The following is a 17,522-nucleotide window of genomic DNA, read 5'->3' as shown; positions in this document are numbered from 1 at the left end:
TGACAGCTACCATGCAGATATTGTTCTATATAATAAAACATGACTTTGTAGCAAAAAAAAAATAAAAAGCACCTTAGCAATAGGTCAGAATTTTGAGCCAGTAATCTTTATTACCATTATGTTCTTTCTCTAAATACTTGTATTAATCCAATCTCAGTGGTTTATGACTTGCAGTAAATTCTGCAAGGTATTATAATTTGATTACAACTATCACATCAACAATATATTCCATAAAAAAGACTGGCTTTGAAATTATTATCTTCCTAAGAATATATGACTTAATGGACATATCAATTTAAGCCTTTATAACTATGCCAATATCCTGCCTCATATAAACCTTGGAAATTTATTATTATTATTATTGAGAACTTTGATTTAATTTGCAAAAGCCAAGTCGACACAATGCTATAATGAATGACAGAATCTCTAAATAAATGAGATTCTGAAAAACCACACTCAGTCTGTGATGAATACTGATAGACACATCTGCAAAAGCTGGAAGAGCTTTGCCTGCTCTGTGTTTCTCAGGAAAACGTTCATTTTCCATGTGATTGGACAACAGCATTACAGTAAAAGTTGTGCCACTTTTTTACAGTTTATTTTCAACAGTCACTGATGAGAAGCCCTGGAGACCTAACACATCTAAAGATGAAGCAGGAATGAAATGCAAATGATACCACAAATTCCTCTGCACTGCCGCGTGCCAGGCCACAGCCCAGGGCCCAGACTCTGTCCTGGGATTACAGCACCAACAGGAATGGTCCAACCCATCAACTCACTGAGCACAGACAGGGGTTTCAGAGCTCTGAGCCAGTGCCAAAGGAAGTTGGACCTGGACAAAAATTGTAATCATGAGCATGAAATTAGGTGACACAGGATAAACTGATCAAATCATTCAAGTGATGGAATAATTGTTACACTTACAGATATTTTATTAGAATAACAGAAGTCCTTGGCATTCTTAATCCCAGCTGGTCAACCTTCTTAACAGACTTTGCTGATTCTGGTGAATTATCACAAGTGGGATTTGCAAGAGATTCTAAGAGTACGTTAGAATGTCTTGAGGTGCTAAAAATTTGGGCATTCCTGTCACTAGGCACCTACTTGCAGTCGTACAGGGACCTCACTGATCTTCAAAATAACCAGGGCTATGAAGTGGGAAAGCTACCTTGTGAAGAAAGGCTTTCATTTGATTATTTTCTGGGATTTTAGAGAAACCACAGCTGAGCTTTTAAATGGATTAGTAATGCCCCCATTACAGTATCTTGTATCACCAAGTGAACATTGTTTGCAGACTGTAATCTTGGGAGCTGATACACAGTTCAGCCACAGTTAACAAAGAGCAATTTGTACATGGTAAACAAGTTCAGTATTTTTATGTGATCTACATACATACATTAAAAATTACAAGAAGCAAGACAATCAGGGATGAAATAATTTTAAAAGCCAAATGCAGATACAAACAATTCCTTTCAAACAACTAAAAAAAATTCAGTCTGTGCTAAATGAGATTTCTTATCATTTTCAGCTTTCTGAATAAGAAGTATTTGAATCTGAGAATTACTTCCTGAAAATTAATATATCTCCATGTGACAGATACATCACAAAGGTTACCACACAGTGTTTTCTTTCAGATTTACTTGCAATTCAGTGTTAATAGATGTATGCCATGTTTCTATTAACCAAGTCTACACTTTCTGAAAAATAGAATTGTTTCAAAGTGGGATCATCATTAAAGCTACTTCTCTTTCCAACAAACTAAACCAGCAGCAGTGCATCAGACTAAAGAGTTTGGAGAAGCTACTTAACTGACAAACTACTCACCTTGCCTTCTTCTCAAATAAGTGTCCCACTGTAACTTACACAAATCACCAACAGTAATTCATCTGTTAAAGAAAACAAACCCACTTGTTCTCAGGCTGCCCTTTGGGCTCTGTTATTTATCTATTTTGGGACTCTCACTGACTGAAAAATCTTGTTTCATTTCTGTGACATGATTTTACTTTGTGGTATGTCACCTACGGAAATTTCTGACCTGAGGGGTGAATTCCACTCCTCTCTGCCACAGTTTGCTGTTCAGTGCAATCTGAGAGCTGCATATTTCAGTGGTAGGAAGCCAGCACTTGGGGTCATACTCAGGCACTGATGCTCCTCACTGTGTAACAAACCTCCACTCACCCAGGAAGTGCCACCAAAAATGACTGGACCACTCACCTGCCTGAACAACACACAGTGGTCACAGGTTTGGAGAACACAAGTTCCAGTTTGCTAGAACTTTAGTAAACCAGTGAGGTAAAAAAAAGTGTTATTAATCATCAGCTTGCTTTTTTTCTGGAGAATGATAGAAGGTTTTAGTATCTACTGACGTGAGAATTTAATATAATGAATGGATAATAAAATGACAAGATACATCAATTTAAGTAACATTATCCAAAAAAACTTCTGAGAAGAAAGATATTCTTACACAAAGGAAAACCAGAATACAATTAATGGAAAATTTGAACGTATACTGCTTAAACTTAATGAAGAGAAGAAGATAGCTAAAACATAATTAACTGCCTACGGCAGTGCAACTAATGGATACTGAACTGGATTCCAGTTAATCCATGTCAGGACTTCCATCACTTGTAATAATTCTTGTCAATATTTTAGTCACTCTTACAGTAGTAGCATTACAAATTACTTTTCAATAAGAGGTGATGGGTAACAGGCACTTTCATTACAGGCAATTTTTAAGTATCACTATGTGAAGGGTTTTACAAAATCAGATTAATGATGGACTATTCTGTAACATCAGCAACAAATTGATAACAAAATATAACCCAAGACTTGAAAGCACTATTTTGCACCATGCTAATTTTGTGTATCCTTGCAGTGGTTTGTAAAAATTAATAATATTGCATCTGCCTTCCAGCAGGACTGAAATTTTACTAAAAAATTATTACATTCTCTGATTTTAAAGAATACTTCCCACAAATGAAAGCTATTGAGAATATCTAACTAGAAATGTACAAAAGCTATTTTTCCACCTGTAATGTTTTTCTCATCATCTACATTGTCAAGTTTTTTTAAAAACCTTTGCATGTCAGAGGTTTACAATAAAAAAAAACCCAAAACAACCCAGTCCTTCTATTTACAAAAGGTAATAAATTAGTGAGGTTCTTTTAAGCACATCCTTCTGACATATTAAGTAGTGATAATCAAAACCATTCTCCTAAGGAAAAAAAAATTGTCTTGACACGATACCCATGTCTCTCTGGAACAGAAAAATGTACATGTTAAAAGGGAGAGAACATAATACAAACAAGGAATTCATTGTAAAAGAAGGACTTCAGGGGAACAAAGGAGAATATGTGCAGTGCAGCTTTACAAAACAAAGAAAATGCCATCAGTTTGCTGAGCTCTGGTGAAGAGCCCTCATATTCTTTTGAGAAAGTGATTACTGCCTTCCAAAGTAGTTAATCAGGATATGACCCTTGGCAATGAATGTCTCTTTTCAGGATTTAAGTTGATGCAGCTGTAGTCTCTTCAGGAGCTTAAATTATAAATATAGGCTAGGAAGGAATCACAGAACAACTTAAAGTACGTGGTGCCCGTGTTCCCAACTAGGACAAAGGGTCAGAGATCCCCACTCTGGGGTTCCAGGCTCCGGGGCTCCCTTGGGTGGCTGCGGGACAGTTTGGGGAAGCGCGGGGTCACCCTCGAGCGACTGCCTTTGCTCACTGGCTCTCCAGAAGGTGGAATATCACTAGGGAGACAAAACATAAAGACACAAGTAGCTGATTTACGTTACATGTAAATTATTCTGTGGTTATTTCCAACATGAAAAAAGCAGATGTTATGAGAGCCTGGCACATGACTGCGAAGTACAGCACACATCTCCGACATCACGGAATTGCATTCTTTCTACTGGTATCTCAAGTGTGAATCACAAAATGGGCTCTTTCAGAAATGAGAACTAGTAGAACTTCCAATACTTCATGGAAGATTGCAAATTACAGGATAAAAGCATATCTCCATGAGCTGCAGTTCAGAAATGGCGGGAAAAGCATTTTGAAGTGATAAAAGTACAAGCAAAATAGACAAGAGCTTGGATGATGCTCAATTAACAATCCTCTAATTATGGATGGATGTATCATTACATGATGAAGTACATTAGTAATACATCCCTGTTGGGAATTCTTCAGTCTCTTCTGACCCACAACAGACTACAGTCTTACATGAATGAGCCTTTTGGAAAAGACTCAGAGAAGAACATCAACTTCAAAAACAAGCAGTAACAGAAAATTCCAGCTTACCTAGGTGACATTCAGGCTATAGACTCCTCGGAAAACTACAGTATAAAGGGATAGCATTGTACTTTTGCCATTCTTTTAGAAGTCTCCACATGGTTTTTAATTAAACTGCTTACATACAGATCAATAAATAAAACTGGTTTGCATTTAGCAACTCAGCTAGGCAATCAAATCACACAGCACACAAAGCCAAGCTTATTTTTACAAGTTAAAAACCCCAACCTTATAACACCTATCCTCAAAACATGGTAAAAAGTCCACAGGGGAGGAATTGCTCATCTGCAGTTCTGGCCATCTTAAACAAATAGAGATATATTTTAAAACAATCCCTGAATTTCTCTGTGCAGTTCCCTTTTTCCTGCAGTGACCTTCCTGACACACAGGTCAGACAGCCCTGCCAAAGCCACGGGCACACTCAGGCTCTGCTGAGGTGTTCTGAGGACTCACATGGGAGAGATGGTACCAAAGCAAAAGCCTTTAAAAAGTCCTGGGACCAAGTGGAAAATTCACTTGCAGGTAGCAGAGCACTTCTGCAGGACAGGGCAGCTGCCTCACTGGTAGCCATCACCTTTGTAATTACAGTGCACACAAACTGGCTGTTCCCATAGAAATCAGAGGGAAAAAACACTGTGGAAAAATTATGTTCAATTCAGATGCTAAACGTTAACAGAAAAAAAAGTGTTAAGTCTTTTTAATGGAAGTGCATTATTTAACTTGTCTAAATTTCTAAGCAGAAAACTCTAAAAGAGTCTCAGCTAAAATAATAAATGATTTTCCAACCTCAAGATTCATCACATTCCTATTACAGTATTTAGTCTTTCAAGGTAACCAAGAACCTTTATGTGAAAAAATGCATAAAATACCTGTGGTACACATCCATCTCTTTTTCAGTAACAAAATTAACAAGTTATATCTTTAATTCGTTATTTTTCTTGTCACTAAAATAAAAAGCCTAAAAATTAATTTAGCATATGTTATTAATTCTTGGTACCCAAGGATAATCAGACTTACAACTGTGGCCCCATGATTTCTTATTTTGAAACTCAGCAATGTTATCTAAGTTGCTGTAGAGAATTCTGATCATGTGAATCCAATTTCAGCTGGGCTCATTAGCATGGATTTCTTTTAGTAACATGAATATTATTACTCATAATTTTTATACTATTTATAAAATTGAGCAATGCAGTGTTGATACTCTTAATGCTTGTAAAACAGAGCATGGGATATTAGCTTCAGGGAGTTGTGCTTTTGTGTTAAGATACGTATTTTTCAGAACATGTAAACATAAAATAACCTAATATCAATTATACAATGGAATAAAATCAAATAAAATTAAATTTTCACTTCATTGAGCTTTGCTCAGTCTAAAATAGGTTCATGAACTTTAAGAGCAGACAGACAAATTTACAGGTACATGGTAGTTTCCACTGCAGAAGAGAGCACAGAATTATATGCAATTACTATAATTTGGTGATTGCTTTATTGAAAGCACATTTTAATCCACAAGCTCCTCCTGCTGGCATGTCCTCAAAACGACATTAGTGGCAGCCCATGGGGAGCAATGCCATCCAAAGGAAAAAGGGCAAAAAGGGCAAGAGGAATCCTTCTAAAATGAAGAGATATGAATTAATATCAGTGTGCCCTGACAGGCATGGCTGAGGTAACCAGATCATTCAGGATAATTCCATGAACAGCAGCATCTGGGAACGAAGGACAGACATTGCAAGTCATTCTGCTAATTTAAATGATGCTACTCCAGAACAAGATATAACTAAATTAGAGATAATTTGTCTTAAATGTCTTAGCTAATTTTTATAATGACAATCCAAATTCTAAGACAAATCATTACGTTATGTAGGTTTACAGAAAGCAACATATATCTGAGGAATCAGGTCTTCATGCATCCAGCATGGAAAAGCAAACTGAAGCTGAAATTGAATTCCTCAACTTCCACAGACCAGATGTTCTATGGGGAAAAAAGTTTAAAGTATTAAAAAAGAGTCATAAATTTAAAAGTATATATCTTTTAGTCCCTTTCCATCTGCCCTTTTCCAAAACCTGATGAGGAAACCAGCCATCTCACTTTGGTTTCAGCTCCAGCTTTCTTACCAAAATGACCACCCACTCCCAAAACACATGGTAGTCAAGTAGGAGGAAAAGATTCATCTCCCATCTCTTGTCTCCTGTTACTAGATTTAATAATTTAGTTTGGCCTTGAGGTCAAATGATACCTATAAAGTCTCTGGCACTAAAAAAGACACCTTTCTAAATGACATGACAGTTCAACAGGTCAGACAGGCCATGAACTCTTGGGCAGAGGTATGAAGACCTTAAAATGATCCTGTCAGTATTTCTGGCAAGTGCACAGAAAGATGAAATTCAGACATATCTATTTTGGCCACCCTGTGTTTAGGAGGGAGGAATAAGCCACACCTATGTGCAGTGTTTGCAAACCCTCTAATTTGTCTTATTTAGTAGAAAGTCTCTAGGCTAATTTGGGGGGCTGAGTTAGGGTTCACCTATAGCTGATTGTTTTACTCAGATTAAAATACAAATTTAAAAGACATAGACCTAAACCAGGGAGTAGCTGTGCTACAGTAACTCTTCCAAGTTCCTGCAGTCAGCACTGACTCTTCAACCTACACCTGTCCCAGTTACACCTGTTTGGTTTTAATACACCATTATCCTTTTGCCTTCTGAGCCACTGAAAACTAAATAGGGTTTAATTTCTAGGCGAGTCTGGCAGGCAGGCAGAGGTTTGCCAGGCCTTTCCCTGTTCAGCAGTGGAATGTCTGTGCATTAAAGGCTCAAGTTCTTTTCTACATTCTCTCCTTGTCCCATTCTGAAGAAAAGCAGCAGCCTGCTGAGGCAATCAATTCCTCCTTCCCACCAGGCCATTGTTTAGCTTTCAAGCATTCCTGATTGATCTGCCCAGCGTTTGTTTGGCAAACGATTCAGTTGCATTGATTTTGTCTTGGTGTCAAGTTCTGCCTGAGGTGCATCTATAGAAAACAGCTTAAAATAACCGGTCCTTTTCATCAGCTGCTGGTTTATTCATACCTTTGATTTATTGCTCTCCCTGTATCCAAATGTAAACTGCATTTTGTGGGTTTCTCTTTCCATACTCAGCATATGGAACTGCAGTATTGTCTTGGCTGATGTTGTGAACGTTTACACGAGGAAATTTATTTCCCATCCCATTGCCTCTGCTTCAGATAAAATTAGAGAAGTTTCTATAAAAACAGTGTAACATGTCTGCAATTGGAAATACTTTTGTATCAGCCAGAGATCAGAAGCAATAAGCACACCTTGGGAGTGCAGAAAAGCACAGGATCAGGTGCACATATCTATCTCCAGCTCTGTCTCACATTTAAATGCATCTCTGGAGATATTCATAATTCTAGTTCTGCTTGAGTTGTATTAAACACACATCATGAAAAAAAGGCATTCACTGGCAGATGAATTCAGTGATTTTTGCCAGGTCCTTGTGTTACTCATTCTTTGTTAGTCATTATAATAATCTAATTTCTGGTTATAACCCCAATATTAATGTTGTAAATTGGACTCAGGCAGGCAACCTCCTCAGAAAGGTAGTATTAAACAACGTCTAGACTACATTAGGATATCCTTATTAGACAATTGAGAACTAATTCTGACTTGCCAATACAACATAAAATCAGATAAAACACCTGTCTAGTGGCATTATTAACTGAAATTCTGAATTCATCAAACCATTTCACATAATGGAGTAACTCATGCTTTGCAGTCAACTGGGTTTTACTTTTTTCCAGTTGTTGAAGTGTAAAAGTAATTGGAGCCACATTCCTGCCACTGTTCCCAAACTGATCACAGAAACTGTGATCTCCCTTCATTAATAAAAATGGCTGAGTTGGGATGTTTAAATAGTCATTTATTAACAGAAGAGATAGAGAGAAAAGGGTAAAATAATCCCTCTATGGTACACTTCAACACTGAAAATCCTGAAGACACTGTTAAAGCAAAGTTGTCAGGTTACAAACTGAACAATCCTTTCCCATCAAGATTAGATCTGAAATGAAATTTCAAAAAATGAAAAGCATTAATTCTAATATTCTGTCCAACCATTTCGTTAATGTACAACTCCTTCAACTTCCACTACACACTTCTACAGTGCAACACAGTACTCATGAAGTATTTGATCTCTTCTTGCTGTGAAATAATGACACATAATCGTGCTGCCATTTGTTATAATTCAAATTACCCTGACTTGAACATTCACATGCTATAATTCAGTTTCCATACCAGCATAAAGACTTTCTTCATCAACATTTGCATTGATATTTGAATTTTTCTGTAAACCATGGCACTGTACCTAACTGTAATGATAGGATCTTTTTTTACTTCTGCTAACTTTATTTTGAAGTTGGCATAACAGGATAGTTACTGTATCCATCAGTTATATAAATGAATAATACCTATGATTAATTTTGGCAATTGGATACACTCTTATTCAAGAAATGTTCAGAACCCTGTAAAGGTGACCTTTCATCTAAGCAATACTTACACCCAGAGGCTTGTTCCTTGGCTTTCCAATGCATAATAACACCTGCATTTGGGAGTGGTTACTTCCCATGCCTCGTGGTGCCCCAGCCAGAGTAACATAATGCATGTGCTCCTGCAAATGATCCCTTCACAGCTAACTAGAAAGCCAGAAACCTAAACCAACCACACATTTGCATTTATTTTAATTGTTATAATTATTTTGTGTATTTCTGTTCTTAGTTGAAAGGCAGTAAGTTTGGCTGTTCCACCCTTTTCCATCTAGAAATCACCAACATTCAGCTCCCCTCATTCTCCTCCTGTCAGGGGTTGGCTGAACCTGCGTGAGCAGAACCATCTACCACACACAGGGAAAGGTGATTCAGGGAACAAGTGGCTCAGAAGCAGAATATGTTCCAAGGTTGTTTATATAATAACAAAACGTAGGATTTGCTTTCAGAAGAACAGTGCTCAGTAAATACCTGGATTTATTTTTTCCTGCTAGTAAGTAATTATCTTTAAGGAAGGCAGAGACAGCTAAATACAGCAGGATTCACAATGCATCTCATATGTGAAAATAAAAGGACTAAATCTCTTGTTTGACAAGTAGCAATTTCCACGTGCTGAGGCAGCAGTGCATTACAGTGACTAGCCAGGCACTTCCTCCTCCATATTCACAAGTTGTTTCCACACAAAAATGACATGGAAGGAAGACAACTTTAATTACTGAATTAGCTTTTAAACAGCCCATAATCAATATGATTGGCTTTGGGCATAAGAACAGAGTTTACACCAGTGTATGAGAAGCCCATGAAAGGAGTTAAGCACCAACACCTGAGAACTTCCCACCCCTAGTTTACACAGAACACAAAATGCAAAAAGTGAATCACGTTTCATGCCAAGGAGGGGAAAAAATAAAAATCTGAAAGCTTAAAATATCACTTCCTACCTGTTCATCCCTATCATTTACCTGATACTGAGCTCACTCATGTACTTAGTCAGACTAATGGCAATTTTAATGGCAATTAAAAACTTGGTGCGCATTCCTGCCTTGCTTTACCATGTCAGACTTTTAGCCTTCAATACTCCATAATTCAGCTTCATGGGAAAGGCAGCACAGTTACCAGTCTCCTGGAAATCTGCCACCTGTTTTTCCACGTGCTCAGGAGCAAACAGCTCCTGGTGCTTTAGTTCTGAGCTGGGCAAGAATATTTGCCCCAAAGCACTACCAAGTACAGTGTTTAACATAGTTTAAATAGTCTCTTTAGGAATAATGCAACTTAGCTGCCTTTGCTTTGAGTTTTTCAAGTAAACTGCCCATAATAAAAAACAACCTGCACAAACAATTACCATCATTATTTTATTTTTAAGAGCAAGCCCCTTCTTTTAAAAATCACAATAAAGGCAAATGGAATGATAAAGAAAAGTTGTGATCAAAACATGTTGTTTTGATCTTCCAAGGAAGTGCTTGAGTTTTAATTGCTCCATCAAGAGGTATCAGCTGCTTCTCTCAAGTATCTACATTTCTCCTGAAGATTAGAGCATGATATCAACATGTGCAACAAAGCAGGAGAGAGCTCACGTGACATTCTCAGGGACAGATCCAGATTTGAATCCATGTCATGTTAACGACAATAGCTATGAATGTAAAAAATGAACACTTTTTAAAACTGTTCCTAGAATCATACAGAATCATCATCTTTTCTGGAAAGCATGGTGGCAATGATAAAGTGAAGAACAGTGCTTTATAGCAATCACTTTTTCTGGCCTTTGATTCTATTTTTTAAATACTAAGGGCATGTAATTGCACTCCAACCATTAGCTTGATACTAACAGTGATCCATGACCTAAAAACCTCAAAAATTTAGGTCATAATCTCAACCCCTGGGAGCTTTTAGACATTCTTCATTTTAGCCTATTATTTTTAGTTTCCCTAAGATAAAAAGAAATTCCCATTGAGTTGAACAGCCCATAGAAAACAGTGCACCTGCACCTGGAAACATAATCACAGAGAGAGAGCTGAGACTTGGCATAGTGGAATTAAACCTGTACTCTCTAAATAAACAAAAGTAATCAAGATGGGAAAATATGGAAATAATTGAGTACTGTCAACAGAATAACAAGGGAACTGCTGACTTTGCTTGGTAATGAAGACAAGGACCAATGTTTACATTTAATCCAAGCAGAAAGGGAATCTAATGGAAGGAATGACATTGCCTGGTAAATGACTAAGGGAGCCAGCTTGGGATGCAACACTCTTGATGGATTAGACAGAAACTAAACATGCATCAGGCTGGCCAGCAAAAAGAAGGCCACAGTAATTGGTAACCAAAATCACATTTTCTGTTTAGTCATATTTCAATTATTTTCTCTGTAAAGAAGAAAATGTCAGTGATAAATACAGCTTATCCTTTTTCTCATTATGATTCCAAATTAGGTTAACAGGCAGTAAAATTTTTCACTGACTCCAGTGGGAGTTCAATGCACGGTGCATTGCTTGCCAGGAGCCCCTGGATTTTGGGGTCAGCTCTCCAGGTATCCTCTGATTCAGAGTCTTCAAAAAACGTGTCATCTTGGTCCCTGTCTAATGCAGAACTTTGCCAATGAGTTCAAATTAAAAAATAAATCAAATTTGCAATAAGCTTGTTCCTTGCCAGAATATTAGAGAAGAATCAATTCAGGACACCAGTGATCAGCTGTGGCTCTCCTATTGCTGGCAGCCACTGCAGGGTAGCTCCTGCCTGGAGTGGCATTCCTGGCAACCAGAAGCTGCTGAACCTTCCCTGTTCTCAGCGACATGGAGAAGCCTGGAAATGGCCACTGCTGCCCAAAGAATCTGCTTCTGCAGTAAGGAAGTTGCAGGATCACAAGACAGGCACGTTCATCTTTTACCTGTGAAATCCCCAGTAAAATTCCTCCTCTCCTTGTCTTTGAGTTTTGTGGCTTTTGGCCACATGAAGATTTTGCCACTAGGAAGACCAGTCAACTTTCTTTGATAGAGGACATTTTATGGCTCCAAGTAAATTTTGAACAAAATGGTAACTGAAAAAGCTGCTGAGAGAGCACTTTCCCTGGTTTAGAACCAGATCAATGAAGCACCTGTATGCAGAGGTCAGTATTACACATGCACATCTACAGCACCAGAAGGCAATAAGATGAGGCAGAGTTTTATCTCTGTTAGGGTAGTTCTGCTTTGCCAGCAGGAGAAAAGTCTTAGAAGACATCCCATGAAGTGTGAGCCTGCAGTTCCCTCCTGCAGTGCTGCTGTGCAGGCCTGGACAGTGACCAACACCACTGCTGATAGAGTGCTGTTTATGGCCTACAAGGTGACACAGCAGGGTGAGGCAGTGACAGCTCTACAGTCAGACATGGAACCTTTGCAATCACACCCAAACAGCTGCCCTGTGCTCAGAAACACTGGGCACCAGATTTTATTGGATTTAGAGGCACTTCACTCAGCTGTTGCACTGACAGAGAAAATATGATAAAATATTCAGTCTGCCTGACAGTACAAACCAGCCCCATTTTATTTCCCTGTGGTCATACCTTGCTCTTCTCAACAGTGCTTTGGGATTTCTCTCGTTTAATATGTACGAGTCTTCTACTGCAGGATTTCTAACAGAGCCAGACATTTAGAGCTATTCAGTATATTTATGATTTACCCAGAAACTGTATTAAGACTAATAAATTAAATCTCTTATAAAGAATTAATTTATGAGTTCTTAAAGGTTAGAATAAAATTTGAGAAACAAGATTTCAGAGGTCAGATAGACATAGTGTTGTAAGAAAAGGGCTCTTTGGCTCATTTTGCAGTTGCAAAACTGGGCTATTTTATGCAAGCTGTTTGCAAGGCACAGATTTCTAACTTTCCAAAGTGAACAGCAATCCCTGCAGACCCACATATTAGTGGGTCTCTTCTTACATGCATTTTACTGAACTCTTAAGTGTAATTGTGTTACAATTACAAAAATCTTAAACTAAAAATAAACCTTCATACTGCTGCTGGTATAATCAAACTCTGGGGAACTGTATAATTAATATGTGAAGATTTAAAGAAAAATGACTCTGGTCTGCTCTCGGACATGGTGATACCAGCCACCCCAGAACAAATCCTTCCTGGAATTTCTGTCTGGAATTGGGTTATTCCAGCAGCTGTAAACTGAAGAAGCCTGTTTCATTATAATGCAGAGCTGCATTAGGAAATCTGCAGCTATTCTGACTGGATCCTCAGAGACCAGAACAACCTGATGCTGGACTGATGTTGTAAATATGCAAAGTCCTCCAGTCATGTTGTCCCTGTAAGGGCCACACACAGGGAGTGGGATGAGCATGGAGAGGACACCTGAGCAACCCCTGCAGGCTGCAGATGAACCAGCACTGTGTGACAACGCTGCCTTGATTACTTCTGCACAGACCTCAACAGTGCAGGTCATTTTGCACTTCTGAACTGACATTTGGTCTAATTTGTACCTACAGAGGATGTATTTGGAGCAGTCCTCTGTAGCAGTCTAAAGAACATTTAAAAAAAAACAAAACCAGCAATGATCACCTTGTTTACTCATTTGTTAATGCTACAGGAGGGAAGTGCACTTCCATACTATTAATTTTTTGGTATTAATAGACAAGTGCCTATAATCACACCGAGTTATTCTGGAATCCTTCAGCTAACTGTTCATGGATTCTGCTATCATCACAGAAGCGCCAAACATATTAAAAATACCCCACAAAAATAGCATCTGAAATGCAACAGAATTGAATGGTCTATGTTTACAGCTGGCAGATAAACAAAACCAAGGAACGAAGCTTCTGTAGGATGTTTTGAATTTCAGTGATGGCCTGTAGCTAATTCATGCTGTTTTCACATGAGATACTGATGGCTGCTGGAATATTTTTCAATACAAGTTCAAATGAGGAAAAGAAATAACCCACCTCCTTTTGAAAAATTGTGCAGTTAGGCATAAACAAACTTGTTATGGTCTGGATTAAAGCCAAGTACATGCACAAGTACAAAGATACCTCCCTTATGAAGATCATTTGCTTTATGTATTTGGATGGATGCATCCATTTATCCATTACTGTCAGTCTTGCACAGAAAGGAAAATGAATAAGCACTGGAAGACTGCAATATAAGGTGTATAAACAGATTGTTCTAAACCACATTTTCATGAGTATTCCTTACTGCTTCATATGCCAAGAGAAAGGAATAAAGTTTATATATTCATCTCTCAGCAAAGCCTCTTTCACTCCTGAAAATCTCTTCCACTGTGGAAAAGTAATTAAACTTAATCTTTGGTTTTACTCCCAGTGAAATAAGCATTACAGAATAGTTTTTCTTGCAATACTCCAAATCTAACAATTACATGTTTCATTAGCAAATTAATTTTTAAAAAAACATTCTAGTAATTATGTAAAATTTACCTATGGGAATATATTTACACGCACACATTCTGATTTCATGAACAGTGTATTTTCAACAATTACACCCCCTTTTTTTCCCCTCCCTAACAGATTTCTCAAGGGCAATTGAACTGATATATTGACATTTCAGGGGATCTGTAGCAAACATCATAAACTCATGTCTGAGGGCTTAGCTTGCCATATTCCTGACAACAGATTACATAAATACACTACACCAAAACTGTTTGCAAATGTCACAGAGAACCCCCTAATATGAAAAGGGCCCTTGGCTTAATGCAGAGCAATTCCTTGTGCACAAAGGCCTGATCTGCAGGGTACAAACACAAACTGGGCTTGACTGATGCTCCCTGAGCCCCTCTGGGACAGTCACCAGGGGGAAATGAAAGCAGCCAGTGACTTATAGGGATCATTCCTTGTTTTTCTGCATCAGATACCTTGAAAAAATACCACTTTCAATTCCACAGGGTATCAGAAAGACTATTTGGTGACAAAACATCAGGTGCCTGGGAACTGAAGAGAGAACACTGGTTATACTGATACAGGTGATCCAGCAGCTCATGTCACTCAGACCCTGCTTCCCAAACAATAAATCCATAAATTGTGCTCTCACTGGGGATCCAACACACACACTGGTCTAAAAGTTCTTCCATTCTGCCACATTTTAGAAACTCTGAGAATAAAAGTAATTTTTCAGATGGTCTGCGTTGTTGGCAAATATCTCAGTCAAGCTCCCTTTTTAATGGAATTCAAGCTGAAAATGGCAAATTAAAGTCTTTCTCTTGAATACAGACTCTGAATTTCAGCAACTCTTGTTTGTTATCTGTTATAAACTCTATTGCTTTCATGACTTTATATAATATTTTTTCTAAGTAGAGAATTAAACTCATGTCACACAGGCCACACTAGTGTAGTTTTACATAATACATTTTGCCATGCAGACAGGTTAAAGTGAGTAAGAAGCCCTTAAGTTCCTTTCAACACATCAAAGAAAGTCAGGAGTAGAAATAACCTCACTCTTTGTTAGAACTGTATGGCTTCAAAAACCTAATAAAGTGCCACAGTTGCATGTTATGCAGCTTCCAAATATATTATAAATACAATATGTATGATATATAAGAGATTATTTTGTTTGGTTTTTTTCAGTTCCATTAATCAGTTTCTATTCATTCTGTGAGCATATATTTAAATAAATAATTCCCTCTTCAGTTGTACATTTGAAATTCTAATCAAAAAAAAAAAAAAATCCCTGAAAGTGATTTGGGGTATGAGAACTTGTCAACACAGAAAGCAGAGAATCCCATCTGCTCCAAGCCCTTGTGGGGTACCTGAGACCTGCTTTCAGCTGTATGGAGAATGGAACTTGGAAAATTTCTCTCCCTGGAAATGTCGTGGGCTTTTCCAGTGTTCTGCCATTCCAACAAGGAGATCAGGTCTGGGAGCACTGGAGCTATTGCTGGGTGCAGTGGATTAACACACCATCAGGAGTCTCCTCTAGGGCCTTGCTCTGCAGCCCAGGAACAGTAACTGAGGGTTCTGGATCCTCCAGCTCCCGTATCCATCTGCCCTCACACACGGATTGCTCTGCCTGACCAGATGGCTTCTTACAAAACAACATGTTTAGAGCAATAGTGTTCAAAACACTTTCTGGTGTCACACTTCTTTTCTGTCAGAGACCTGCAGATGGTTCCCTTCCCCTACCTATAAGTTCTCCAAAACACATCTCCTGACTGGCTGTTATGCAATCTTCATATGCTGAGATTTGACTGCGAACATCTAAAGCTGGCAATTTTCCTAAAATAATCTCCATAAAGAGAAACTTAACAAGCAATTATAGATCAGCTAGTTTAAGTGCAGCTGTAGAATAAATATTACAAACTGTTTTGCAGGACTTAGTAGGCCAAAGAGTAAGCTTTGAAAGCCACAACTTCATTGCAGGGAACTGATGTAGATTTGGGCAAGGCAAGGGTGGTCTTGTTTAAGTTGTATCCTTTGACAATATTACTGCCATAGCAAACAAGGGTAATTAAGTGGATAACAATGCCTTAGGTTTCTAATTGTCATGAAGTCTGATAGAAGAATCTATTAAGCAGAAGGTAAGGTGACTTAGTGGCCAGGAAACTGGCTCAAAGAGGGAAATTTTGTGAGAAGAACATTACAAAGATCTATCAAAGGTATCTGTGGGGGGCATATATGGCACAGTGAGGTACCTGAAACAGTCCTGCACAACCATGCAATGAGTTGCTCTTATCATCCACATTTACCATTATACATTCATTCTAGAAGCTGTCAGAGGCAATTTTGTGTACTCTCACCTGCTCAGTAGCTTAAAAAATTACACCGAGAAAAGTATTATCTTCATAACAAATAAAAGTATTCACTTTGACTTTTTTTTTTGGCCAGTCTGGTGCTCTTTGATGACTTGGATGCTACATAAAAATATGTATTAGGATGTAATATAATTCTATACGTTTGTGGACTTTTTATATTGAAAATTCTGTGCCCTTTTAGAAATGTTGTATTAATATTCAGGACTTTGACTGAAAAGGGACAGAAAGGTACAGCTTTGGTAGTTCAAAACACATGCTGGAAGGTAGACACTGTCCTACAGCAGGGACAGTAAGAACATGGAGGAATCTGCACTTGCTCAACTCCCAACATTTCAGCACATTCTCAGCTATTGATTGCTGAGTTGCAAACCTCTCTGTGCTCTCCTCCTCTGAAAAAGTCAATTCCAGCAGAGTAATGGAGCAAATTGTTACAGACAGAGAAGATAACTAGGAAATAAAGTGCCCAGACATGTCTAGATCCATTTACTAGAAAAAGCAGGATAATACATAGAAAATAAAACTCTTTTTCATTAAATTAGGTATATTATTGGAGCAGTTTTCTTAAAGGAATCCTGCTCAAGCAATCATGACAGAAACTGGTTTATATTGTAAAAAGAAATAACTAGAACATTGCAAACAAGAGAATTAGACTCAGCTTCCTTTACAAGTCGTGTATACCTGTTAATGACAAAAAAAAAAAATCTGAAACTGATAATTACTATTATTTGAAGGGAAGGAAGAAAGGAAATGCCCTGTAAGATTTCTTAGGTATTCAAGTAGAAGTATGTTTACAAGAAAAGTTTTTAACAAACCTGTAGAGATGTCAACCTCTTCCAAATGTAAACATTTTGAAAGTTATTGTTTTATAACTGTTAGCAATCAGGTGCAGACCAGGAGGTTAATGGAGAGATTTATATACATTGTTTTGTGCTTAACAATTTTCACAGTTATACTTTGCAACCCT

General features: G+C 37.9%; 1 protein-coding gene across 1 annotated transcript in view; it reads right to left on the bottom strand.

Annotated features, from left to right (window-relative positions):
- Positions 1–955: 955 nt before the first annotated feature.
- SNX29 (sorting nexin 29) overlaps positions 956–17,522 on the bottom strand; it is a 97,603-nt gene continuing 81,036 nt past the window's right edge. Inside the window, exon 21 of the mRNA XM_051810222.1 lies at positions 956–3,748. Within this exon, the coding sequence (XP_051666182.1) occupies positions 3,619–3,748 (130 nt within the window). The 3' untranslated portion in view covers positions 956–3,618. The remainder of the gene's footprint in view (positions 3,749–17,522) is intronic.

This window comes from Manacus candei, unplaced genomic scaffold (assembly GCF_025592945.1).
Source record: "Manacus candei isolate 608988 ecotype Guabito, Panama unplaced genomic scaffold, ASM2559294v1 h1tg000002l, whole genome shotgun sequence".
NCBI lineage: Eukaryota > Metazoa > Chordata > Aves > Passeriformes > Pipridae > Manacus > Manacus candei.
Note: the sequence above shows the minus strand (reverse complement) of the source record. Positions and strands in the feature narration are given on the sequence as shown.